Source organism: Anopheles stephensi, chromosome 3 (genome assembly GCF_013141755.1).
Source record: "Anopheles stephensi strain Indian chromosome 3, UCI_ANSTEP_V1.0, whole genome shotgun sequence".
NCBI lineage: Eukaryota > Metazoa > Arthropoda > Insecta > Diptera > Culicidae > Anopheles > Anopheles stephensi.
Genome location: NC_050203.1, coordinates 47,756,836 through 47,767,891, shown reverse-complemented (window position 1 = coordinate 47,767,891; position 11,056 = coordinate 47,756,836). Strand labels below are relative to the sequence as shown.

General features: G+C 50.1%; 2 protein-coding genes across 11 annotated transcripts; one reads left to right on the top strand and one right to left on the bottom strand.

Moving 5' to 3' along the window:
• Positions 1-65: 65 nt before the first annotated feature.
• Positions 66-10,630, top strand: LOC118511225. Of its 10 annotated transcripts, none has more exons than XM_036054057.1 (5): positions 73-285; positions 8,149-8,332; positions 8,911-9,649; positions 9,716-10,218; positions 10,289-10,630. In XM_036054057.1, the coding sequence occupies exons 3-5, from the start codon at positions 8,978-8,980 to the stop codon at positions 10,491-10,493; spliced, it is 1,380 nt and encodes a 459-aa protein (XP_035909950.1). In that variant the 5' UTR covers positions 73-285; positions 8,149-8,332; positions 8,911-8,977; the 3' UTR covers positions 10,494-10,630. The 10 variants fall into 10 exon arrangements, with proteins under 10 accessions (XP_035909943.1, XP_035909950.1, XP_035909949.1 ...); XM_036054056.1 differs by having other exon boundaries at positions 8,149-8,341; XM_036054051.1 differs by having other exon boundaries at positions 8,149-8,345.
• On the bottom strand, positions 1,905-7,025 carry LOC118509982. Its single transcript, XM_036051362.1, has one exon. The coding sequence runs from the start codon at positions 7,023-7,025 to the stop codon at positions 1,905-1,907; it is 5,121 nt and encodes a 1,706-aa protein (XP_035907255.1).
• Positions 10,631-11,056: the final 426 nt, after the last annotated feature.

Here is an 11,056-nt window from a genome sequence, read left to right as displayed (position 1 = left end):
TATACGATTCACACATCGGTGCTGATCAGCCCGACAGATATTAGAAGCTGCTGGTGGTCGTGCAGTTGTGTCACCCATACTGATACCCAGTGGGATTCCTCTCCAACACACGTTCGGAGACTCCTCTAGCTCCGAGATAATGTTGAGATAAATCTCATCTGCGGTGAGATGAGCTCTCGTTACGAGATATCTATCGGTAACGGCGCACAGTTGGTGCTGTGCAGTCAGATGTTTTGCCGATCTCGAGGTGGATGTCGTGTGCTAGTGCAGATCACCTGAGCCAGTGTAAGGATCTTTAGCAGCTGTTGGCGCTGTGTTTGCGCCAATTTGAGCGGGGGGTGTTTTCCATAGCATACTGTTCCAGGGTTCAGAGTTGAGGTAGCGTTTGTACGTGTCGAGTGGAAGTGTAATTTGCCCCATGATTTTGTGCCTGTCGTCGCGTGATTACTTATCTCGATCGCCATGCGTAGTGTTCGGCCGTGAAAACTCCACGTAATCTTATCCACCCCTCCCCCCACCCAGTCCAGCAAAGTTTCGGTTCGGTAATGGTCAATTACGCGAGGAAAAGGACTATTTTTATCTCGATCTTCATCGCCCTTGCCACTCGGTGCGCGCTCGCAGTAGCTCAGTTTGGACAGGTGTTGGTGTACCCGCTTTAGCCCAGCTTCAATCGTTTCCAATACCTGCAACACCAATGCTTCAACTCGATCCTACCGAGGATGTTTTGCTAGTGAGGTGAAGAAATTTAAATTACTAGTCTATATTGATGGGGCGATCCCCCATTAAGGAGTGCGCCCAGCTTCTTGAATGGGGGTAACCTGTTGTCGCAGAATCGTGCCTGGGTGTAGTGGTGAGCGTGTGAGCGATTTTATTCGCGAGAACCAAACAAACCAACCAAACACACAACAAAACAAGCGCGCATCCTTCCACACAAGGAAGGGTGGCCTTTTACAAGATCATGTTTTTTTTTTCGTTTCACTGTGCTTCTTCGTGCCGTTGGGGTGATCGCTGAGGGTGAAAAGTTGTGTTGCATGGTGTGCGCCACAAGATGGTGCTAAAAATAACAAATCCCGCAACCCGTCATCGTCCCATTCCCAACCGATCCCAAACGTGATCCACCCTGGGATCAACAACGGTTGGCTTTTTGGTGTCATAACGCGGGGAAAACAATTTACAATGAAGGTGGCCACGCAAATCACGGTGCACTAATTGTAATTTCGATAAGCAGCGGGAAATCCACTACACACCCCCTGCATGGATTTTCCTTTGGAGAGTGTTCAATGTGTTACGGTTAATGGGTCAAATCCGCAGAGAAAGGTCGCGTCTTGTTTGCTCTCCTGTGACTATCTGAGCTGGGGGTTGATCTTATTTTTTTTCGCAAAAAAAACACCACTGGTGATGGTGGTGGTGGTGAGATCTATCTTTATCCACGGAAAATTTAACCACCGCTAAGAGTAGCGCCGTGGTCGTGTTTCGGGCCAATGTTTTCATGTTTTGTGTCGTCGCTAAGTCCGATAGAGTGCGCGTCATTCCGAGTTTTTGGGATTAATTTTAGCACTATTGTTTTGCTGTGTACAGCTTGGTCATCTGGATCGTCTACTTCTTATAGCAACTACTGTTACCACGATTCCGGTTGAGTAGCAGACGCAGTGAAGTGTAGTTTTAGTTTATATTTTCCACAGTATTATATTTTCCACTGAAGGAAGAAAAACTTTAAAACGGTGTCACTTCCTTGTCCTTTCCCAGGCTACTGGTTGACGCACCCCTTCTTCTTCCTTTTTTTCCCTGACCGTTACAGCTGACATTTCGGTCATCCGGTATCCTACTGTCATCCGTTATCCTACTGTCATCCGTCACTCTACTGTCATCCTATCTTTCCTAACATTCCCCCCGCCCGTGACCAACTACGTATGGTCACCTTGAGTCTTCAGGTCAAGTAAGGCTAGCTTCGCCACTGGTCTTCTTAGTGTCCCTGTAGCTGTCCGAACCCATGCTTGCCGCACATGGCCATCGACTCCTCTTATAACGTCTTCAACAATTCCTCTATTCCAATTGTTCCTAATTGTACCTTCTAACACCAGTACCAAATCTCCTGACCTAATCTCACGGACATTTTCAAACCATTTACACTGTCGCGTGATAACTGGCAGGTACTCCTTAATCCACCTTTTCCACACACCGTCCAGGATATGCTGTGCTAGTTTCCAATTTCCTCTTAAACTGTCCCTATAGTTCGTCGGTAACGCTGGTTGTTGTTTGATCCCCGAAGAACTCCCTAACAGGAAGTGGTTTGGTGTGATCGCCTCCTGGTTCTCCGGATCTAACGGAACGTAGGTCAACGGTCTGGAATTGATCATAGCCTCAGCATCGTAGAGAACTGTTGCGAACGTCTCATCATCAGGAGTGTTCTTCACCTCCATCACTGTGCTAATCGCTGCCTTCACTGAGCGTACCATACGTTCCCATACTCCACCCATATGTGGAGCACCAGGCGGGTTAAAGGTCCAACGGGTGTGCTCGTTGGTGAAAGTTGCCGCTAGGATGTCATTGCGCTGCTGGATCTCCATCTGCAGTTGTCTGCTAGCACCCACGAAGTTGGTCCCGTTGTCGCTAAAGATTTCCACAGGAGCACCACGCCGCGCCACGAATCGCCTGACCGCCATTACACACGATTCCGTTGACAGACTGTGCACCACCTCCAGATGCACGGCTCGTATGGTCAAACACGTGAATAGTGCTACCCACCGTTTTTCGTTTGACCTTCCTCTCTTTACCAACACCGGTCCAAAGTAATCCAGTCCAACGAAGGTAAATGCCCTGACGAAAGCTGCCAACCTCTCCTTAGGTAAAGGTGCCATTGGTGGAATTTGTGGTAGCGACCGCCGTATTGTGCAAAATGCACAACTCTTCGCTACCTTCATCACCAATACTCGCAACTTAGGAATCTGGAATTGTTGACGCAACTCGTTCACCACCGTTTCGTTGTTAGCATGACGATAGACTCGATGGTACCGATCCACTATCAGCTCCGCCAGTTTACAGTTGTTTGGAAGAATCACAGGATACCTTGCGCAGTACGGAACTTCCGCCGCCGCCCCTATTCTTCCACGCATGCGTAACACGTTTTCTTCATCCAAAAATGGTAGCAGTTGGTAAATACGACTTCGCTTAGATACCGTTTTTCCTTTAGATCCATCGCCGCCATTCTCGCTGTTCAGGATAAGAATTTCTTCCGGAAAGAACTCACGCTGTGTCTGCTTCCACAAAACAACGTTTGCCTTGCAGAGTTCTTCGTGCCTGAGGTTCCCTCCTAGCGCTGGTTCATCTTTCACCTTCCTGCCTAGATTGCCCACATATCTTACGATCCACCCAATCGTCCTCTGCAGCCTCTCTAGTTTACTAAACCTCTCGTAAGGAATTGGTAACAATCCTGTGTCGGTGGCTTCGACATGCAAATTTACTCGTCGTTCCTCGTCCGCTGTGCCGGTATCAACCGCCCTCTGTTTCGGCCAGCTGTCTTCCTTTTCCTGCAAGAACCATGGTCCTTGAAACCACGTGCTGTCGTAACTGAAGTTCGATCTTCCTTTCCACTTCGTCGCTTCATCCGCCGGATTGTGGTCAGTCGGCACCCATCGCCATTCATTCGCCGAGGTGCTCTCCAAAAGCTCGACCACTCTATGGGCCACGAAAGGTTTGTAGTTTCGGGGATCTGCTCTTATCCATGACAAGGCGACGGTACTGTCCGACCAAAGCACTCGTCGTTTAGCCTTGATTGGATGATGTTCCTGCGTGTATAACAGAAATCGCGCACCCAAAACGCACGCCTGAAGCTCTAGCTTCGGTATGGTGAGTGGCTTCAATGGCGCAACCTTAGCCTTTCCTCCCACAAGAGTACATTGCGCCTCACCCGTGTCGTCGACAATGCGGAGGTACAATACGCATGCGTATGCGTGTTGACTGGCGTCGACGAACAAATGCCATTCGCTGTTCTCGTACGTCTTCATACAGGCTTCCGTGAAGTAACATCGAGGTATGCGTATATCGGCAATCGTTTGGAAAAGATCCACCCATCTGCGCCAGTCTCTGTATTGGTTGCTACTAATCTCCTCATCCCACTGCGTGCCGGTTCGCCATAGATCTTGTATTAAAATCTTCCCGTGTATTACGAACATCGCCAGCAGTCCAAGGGGATCGTACAACGACATAACGCACCGTAATACCTCTCTCTTCGTGGGAATCCGCTCTGCAGTTAGAACGCCTGATACCGCCGTGCACGCCCGAGTGCAGAATCCTAATTCATCGGATGCAGGATTCCAACGCATCCCCAACACGCGTTCCGTATCATCTCCCGTAGATGATAAGCATTTGATGGTACCGCCATCTGACTCGCCGAGAGATTTTGTAACCATCAAATCATTTGAGCTCCAGTTCCTGAGTTCAAACCCACCGTTGCGGAATATCTCCCTTACCTCCTTGGCTACCTGACACGCCTCTTCTACCGTCCCGAAACTGTCCAAGAAATCGTCCACGTAGGTACTCTCAAGGATGCTCTCTACCGCTCGTGGAAATTGTTCGATGTGCTCCTTTGCGTTTCGATTTTTGACGTACTGTGCTGTAGCCGGTGAACACGTAGACCCAAACGTCACGACGTCCACGATGTAGGTTTCCAACTCGTGTGCAGGATCATCCCGCCATAAGAAGCGCTGTGCATGCTTGTCTGCTTTTCGCAACCTAATTTGCAAAAACATTTCCTTCACGTCTGCACACGTCGCCACTGCATACAGACGAAAGCGGAAAAGTACGCCAGGTAGAGACATAACCTCATCCGGTCCCTTGAGCAGCACGTCGTTCAGCGAAATACCCTGTGCCTTAGCCGCCGCATCCCAAATCAAACGAACCTTTCCCGGTTTGTTTGGGTTCGTCACCAATCCTATTGGCAAGTACCAAATCCGTTTCGGGTCAGCCTCCGCCAGTTCTTGCGCCGTAGCCTTGTGTATGTATTGCTTTTCCAAAAGATCGTGAATCTGGCGGCGTACTTGCAGCTTGAGCTGCCCATCTCGTTCCATCCTTTTCTCCAGGCAATCGAACCTGCGACTTGCCATACCGATACTAGAAGGAAGCTGTATATCGTCCGCCTTCCACAAGAGACCCGATTCAAAACGCTTGCCGATACGAACGGTAGTTGTTTCCAAAAGGTGTTGCGCACGTCGTACATCCGGATCTAATTCGACAACGCGAACAACTCCCACCTGTTCTAAGTCATAGAACTTGCGCATCGTTTCGAGAATCTCTGCCTGGTTGTTGCATTCGCAAATGTGCAACAGCCGTTCACATTCCACCTTCATCGGCTTCCCATAAATGCACCAACCTAATCGCGTCTTTACCGCGATGGGGTCACCAGCCGCTCCTTCTATTGTCCGGAGAGGGACCATCAATCGCAGGTTGTCCAACCCGATTAGCACCTTGGGTTCCGCATCATGATATTCCCTTACCGGTAGGCGTTTTAGATGTTTCCACCTTCCTTCGTCCGGTACGAAGGATTGACGAGGTAGATTCAGCTTAGGAACCGTCCGTACCGAGTTGATCGCGAAACTCTTTGCGGAACCGACGGGTCCCACCTTGAAATTTACGCGCCTGGAACCAGCCTCAACCCTGGTAGTGTCTCCGGTCCAACGGATGCAGAGAGGTTCCACCTCCCCTTCGACACCCAATTCTTCCGCTAAATCCTCGTCCACTAACGTCATGGACGAACCTTCATCTAAAAAGGCGAACGTTGTCACCGTGGACGTCGGGCCATACACAGTGATGGGTACAATGCGAAAGAGCATATTCGAAGAAGATAACGCGTGCTGGTGGTGATTACTTTCCGCTACAGCACCTCCGTTGTTTCCGCCATCTCGAACCGATACCGAAGCACTGGTCCCGTTACTGACCCCACGCTCCTCATCTGCGCCGTGCAACAACGCATGATGCCGGTACGTACACCCCTCCCTGCCGCATACTGGTCTGTTGTGGCACGTCCGCCAATTGTGCTTCCCCAGACAGCCGAAGCATAAGGAAAGTGCACGCGCCTTCATCCAGCGCTCCTTCACCGCCATCGCACCAAACACGAAACACTTATCCACCTCGTGTCCTCTGTTGTTGCAAATTAGACAAGATTTTCCTACCTTAAAGTGATTCGTTCCGGATGGCGTCGCTCCCTGCGTCTCCACGTGCGTGTGCACGTAGCCTCTCGTGCTGGGTTTCTTGCGCTCCGCTTGTTTCAACGATGGTGACTCCCGGCTGCTTAACACTTCCGCGGTGCTCTGCAACTCGGCCATATACTCCCGGAACATCAGAAGATCCGGCTCCTCGATGTGGCTTACAAACCGCGTCCAATTGTACTGCTCACTTATCGGCAGCTTCTCCACGATCTCCTTCAGTAGCAGGGGGTTGGTCAGATGCGCCTGTCGTCCAGCAGCCTTCATGTGGTCCACCATGCTTTGCACTGCCTCGCCGAAAGCAACCACAGTTTCCGGCTTCTCCAAACACGGTGCAGGGGTTCTATGCACCTTATCGATCAACGCCGAGATGAGATGTGTTGATCGCCCATACCGTGATCGTAGCGTCGCTATCACTTGCGGCACCACCTCCGGCAACAGCAACCTGCTTCGCACTGCTTCTAGCGCGGGACCCTTCAGCGCCTTCTGCAGTCGTAGCATGTTTTCCCAATTGGAAAGACCGCACTTTTCCGTGGTGTGTTCGTAAAACGTTATGAATAGCGGCCAGTCCGCCGGGTCACCGGCAAACACGGGCAATTCGGTAGGTGTACCACGATGCGCGCATTCACGCTGGATTTGTTCACGCTCCTTCCGCTGTGAGTGCTGCACCATATAATCCGCCGCATGGGAGGGTAACAAAGTTGATGTTTCCGGATTGTCTTTTATCCCCAACTCCTCGGCTAGCAAGTCCTCTTCCTCCTTCACGAATTTCAGCTGTAGTTCTAGCTCCACCCGTTTCCTCTCCGCCTCTTGCCGGCGTTTCATTATGGCGAGCCGGTTAGCCAAACTATCCCTATCGTCAGCAAGAGTGAGGTTATGTGTTGCCGCCACGCTGTCGCTCGTGTGCCGTGGACGAGGGCCTTCCGTGAGTTGCTTCCTAACCTCAACCGTTTTGAGGTTACGGTTTTCGGCGTCCTTTTGTGGCTCCATGTGCCTGGTCGGCGTCCGCTTTACCGCTCCAGTGCCACCCGTACAAGCGACGCAAAACCACTTCCTATTATTCATCGTCTCCTGTGATTCTGTTATCCCGACACACGAGAAGTGCCACCATGTGTTGCAAGCGTCACAGGCCACATACAATTTGTCCGCCACGGAATCGCTGCATGCCTGGCAGCAATCCTTTCCATCCATTTCCATCTTTGAACCGTTTTAAAGGCTTTTAGTGTTACCACGATTCCGGTTGAGTAGCAGACGCAGTGAAGTGTAGTTTTAGTTTATATTTTCCACAGTATTATATTTTCCACTGAAGGAAGAAAAACTGTAAAACGGTGTCACTTCCTTGTCCTTTCCCAGGCTACTGGTTGACGCACCCCTTCTTCTTCCTTTTTTTCCCTGACCGTTACAGCTGACATTTCGGTCATCCGGTATCCTACTGTCATCCGTTATCCTACTGTCATCCGTCACTCTACTGTCATCCTATCTTTCCTAACAACTACCAAAACCTCGAAAGGTCTCTAAGTCTTCCCCATAGCGGTATTAATAAGCTCTAAGTACAGAGAGACGGTCCAGTCACCGGACCGGACCCATTGCTTCAATTTCTTAGGACTCAAATGAGTATGTAACGGGCTCAGCCCGAGTAAAGTTCGCGTATTGTCCAAATCAATAGGGCATGAGAAAAACATAGCTACATCTCCTCCCATTGCACGAGACAACTATTTTTCTATTTATCTAAAAATACCATTTGGCAGTGAATTTGTTTCGAAAAACAAAAAAACAAGCAAGGGCAGCGCTCTTCCCCGTGGCAGCTGGGCTGAGAACAGTACACGCTGCGTTACGATTGATCGCAAAACCATCCTCTGGAACTGGGTCCTGTTATTACAAAGCTTCTTACGCCTTTTTTCTTTCCACTGTGTTTTTTTCTTTTCTATCTATCGTCTACCCAAAAAAGGATTTACAAAATACCAATACACTACCGTGTGAGCCAGCGGAAGAACGCCGTACAAGATCGAAACACGATCGTATTGACGATCATCAGCGGGGCGCGTCCAAAGTAGAAGAAACAACAACAGAATCTCACAGACACAGATTGTATTGAAAACGAATGGACAAACCGTCGCGCCCGGTGCGAAATCGTAAGCGCAGTAGGTTCGTGACGAATTTCTAGCGTGTGACCGCGCTTTCGCGCACGCCTGTTTGTGTGTGTGTGTGTGTGTGGTACGAGTGATAAGCTAGAGTGAGAGTGAGAGAAAGTTGTCCTTCCATCCGGTCCCCACCAAGCATAGTATAACGCCATCGCGACATCATCATTTATCTGGGTGAAGAAGCTTGTTAAACAGAAGATCTGTATCCTGGGGGGTGCGATCTCACATCATCCCAGCAAACCCCCCTGTTATTTTAGTCTCACTCACTAACGATCACGCAGCCTTCAGGAATGTCACGGCACAGTCAGTGAATTGTGTACATTGCATCGTTCCTAGTTGATTTTTTCGTCACCACGTGACTGAAGCAAAATCAAAAAAAGCCCCACAAACGCGTGTACGTAATATGCGCAACACACACTGCATGTCCATTTTCCTCATTCAGTGCAGCATATTAACAACGTGCTGAAGCTTTACCATCATACAAGCGCGAACAAATCTTTCGAGTGCTTTTCTATTGAGCACTAAGACGCCCAAAACGCTAATGCGTATCGTTGCAATATTTCTTTCAGACGAGCATGGCCCCCGGGAGATAGCCACCGACCGGTGAAGCGGCTGTTCACACCGGAAATTAAGCGTATGCTCAAGGATTGGCTGGTAAGGCGCCGCGAAAACCCATACCCAAACCGGGAGGAAAAGAAGCTGCTGGCCACCGAGACGGGTTTGACGTACACGCAAATATGCAACTGGTTCGCGAACTGGCGCCGAAAGCTGAAGAACTCCGGCAACGATCCGATCCGCAAGACGTGGGGTAATCTGATCAAGAACTACAACACCAACGCCCGTGGAAACGTGGAGCAGTTTAGCATCTGCTCGAACGATAGCATTTGGGGTGAGAACGGGGGAGAAGACTCGCAAGGTTCGCGGACGTCTTCCTCGGGCGAACCGGCCTACCATCATCATCTACAACATCGGCCAAACCATCGCCATTACAGGTACGGCCAGCAGCATCCTCCGAACGGCCATACTGCTTTCGGTGGAAAGTATGGCCAGAGGAGTGCTGGCGAACCGTACCAACCGTACAGAGATGCGGATGGTAGAGGGAACGATAACAATAACAGTGAATCGTGCCCCAATAATAATGTAGAGTGCAGGTTGTACTCCGATTATGTGCGATTGACAGAGGATTGTCCTAGCGGTGAAGACCTGCGAGATAGCTATCCACCGACGGCTTTCCGGATTGATCACTGCTATACTCCACGAAACTACGAGACCGTCTTTGGTATACCGGAAGAAACGAGATGTTATAAGGTGCGCATCCGGATATGGTGCATCATAGTTCCCATGCTCAGTTTACTCCTTATCCTTACCCGCCAGGTCACACAATTCGATGGGAGCTACGATCCAGCGAGTGGGGCAACACTGGAACCACTCATCCTAACTGCCACACCCACTGCCCACTACGGACGTCCTTTCGCAGCGAAAGACGTTGCGAATGGTGGGACACTGTACCTCACGCCAACGACTACCCTTTCGCCTGCCGCCACCCCGCCCATCGCCAGCGGCGGTAGATCAAGATCGAGTAAGTACAAAAGCAGCATCATGGAGAAATATCTACGCGATCTGGGCGAACTGGAACCGTCGGATGAGGCAGCGATGGATGGATCTGCCGCGCCCACCATGATGCCGGTGCTGATGGCTACCCTACCCTTCCAGCAGAAACACTTTGGCCACGTGCGTAACCACGAACTGCAAGCGCAAACGACGATGGGCTATGACACGACCGTCATACGGGGGCCACCGTCACTATCGAAGTGGCTGGAAAGTGCTGCCAAGTTTACGCCGTCCAAACACAACTACATCGATTGGGAATGTTCTGGGTAGGTCGAACGACTACTGAAGGTCCGTACAAACCGTGTGCCTAATTGTGTCCGCTTGCTCTCACACTAGAAAACAATCGTCTACGAAGAAGCGGTGTGATTCTGGAAGCAATTATTATTGTGCCACTGCCGATGCCGGTGACGAGGGAAGGCCATTTGATGGCGAGCCAGTACAACCCGTTGCTGGTTTACTCGAACACCAGAAGGATGAACTGGACGCAGCGGAAGCCTTAACGAGGCTAGCCAACAATTTTCGAACGAAATTTTCCACCTAGCCAAAAACGTGCAAAAGATTACTTTATATCAGCGCATTCCTTAACTTAATGCAGCAGCTGTAGCGAATGAGATGTGGTACGTGTTCGAACAATAAAAGATGCTGTATAGTGCTGGCGATCGCCAGCAGAACATGCGACTTGGCTGGACTGTAACGGTTATTTAGGGAAAGAAAACGACTATCCAACATCGAGAGATATTCGGAAGCTGATTCAAACCATCGGAATTTCTCACAGACGTTCTCCAACAGTATCGACTACTCATTGGATTGCAGGACTTTTTTTGGAACCCACACTAGGGCCGATTCCCTTGCACAAAGCGATTGCGGACCTCGCTTATAACGTTGCTATCCGAAGCTACGATTGTACCAAGGAAGCGGAACACATCTATCACCTCGAAATCGTCGCCGACAACAGCTACTCTGCATCAACTATCACGATAGGCACCTCCAGCCAGCAGGGACGTGATCTTGGTCTCATTGATCTTTAATCCAAACCGATGGGAAAAACAATGAGAACGTTGAAGCTAGCTGCTTCGTAAGCCACAGTCCAGAGCAAAAATTAAT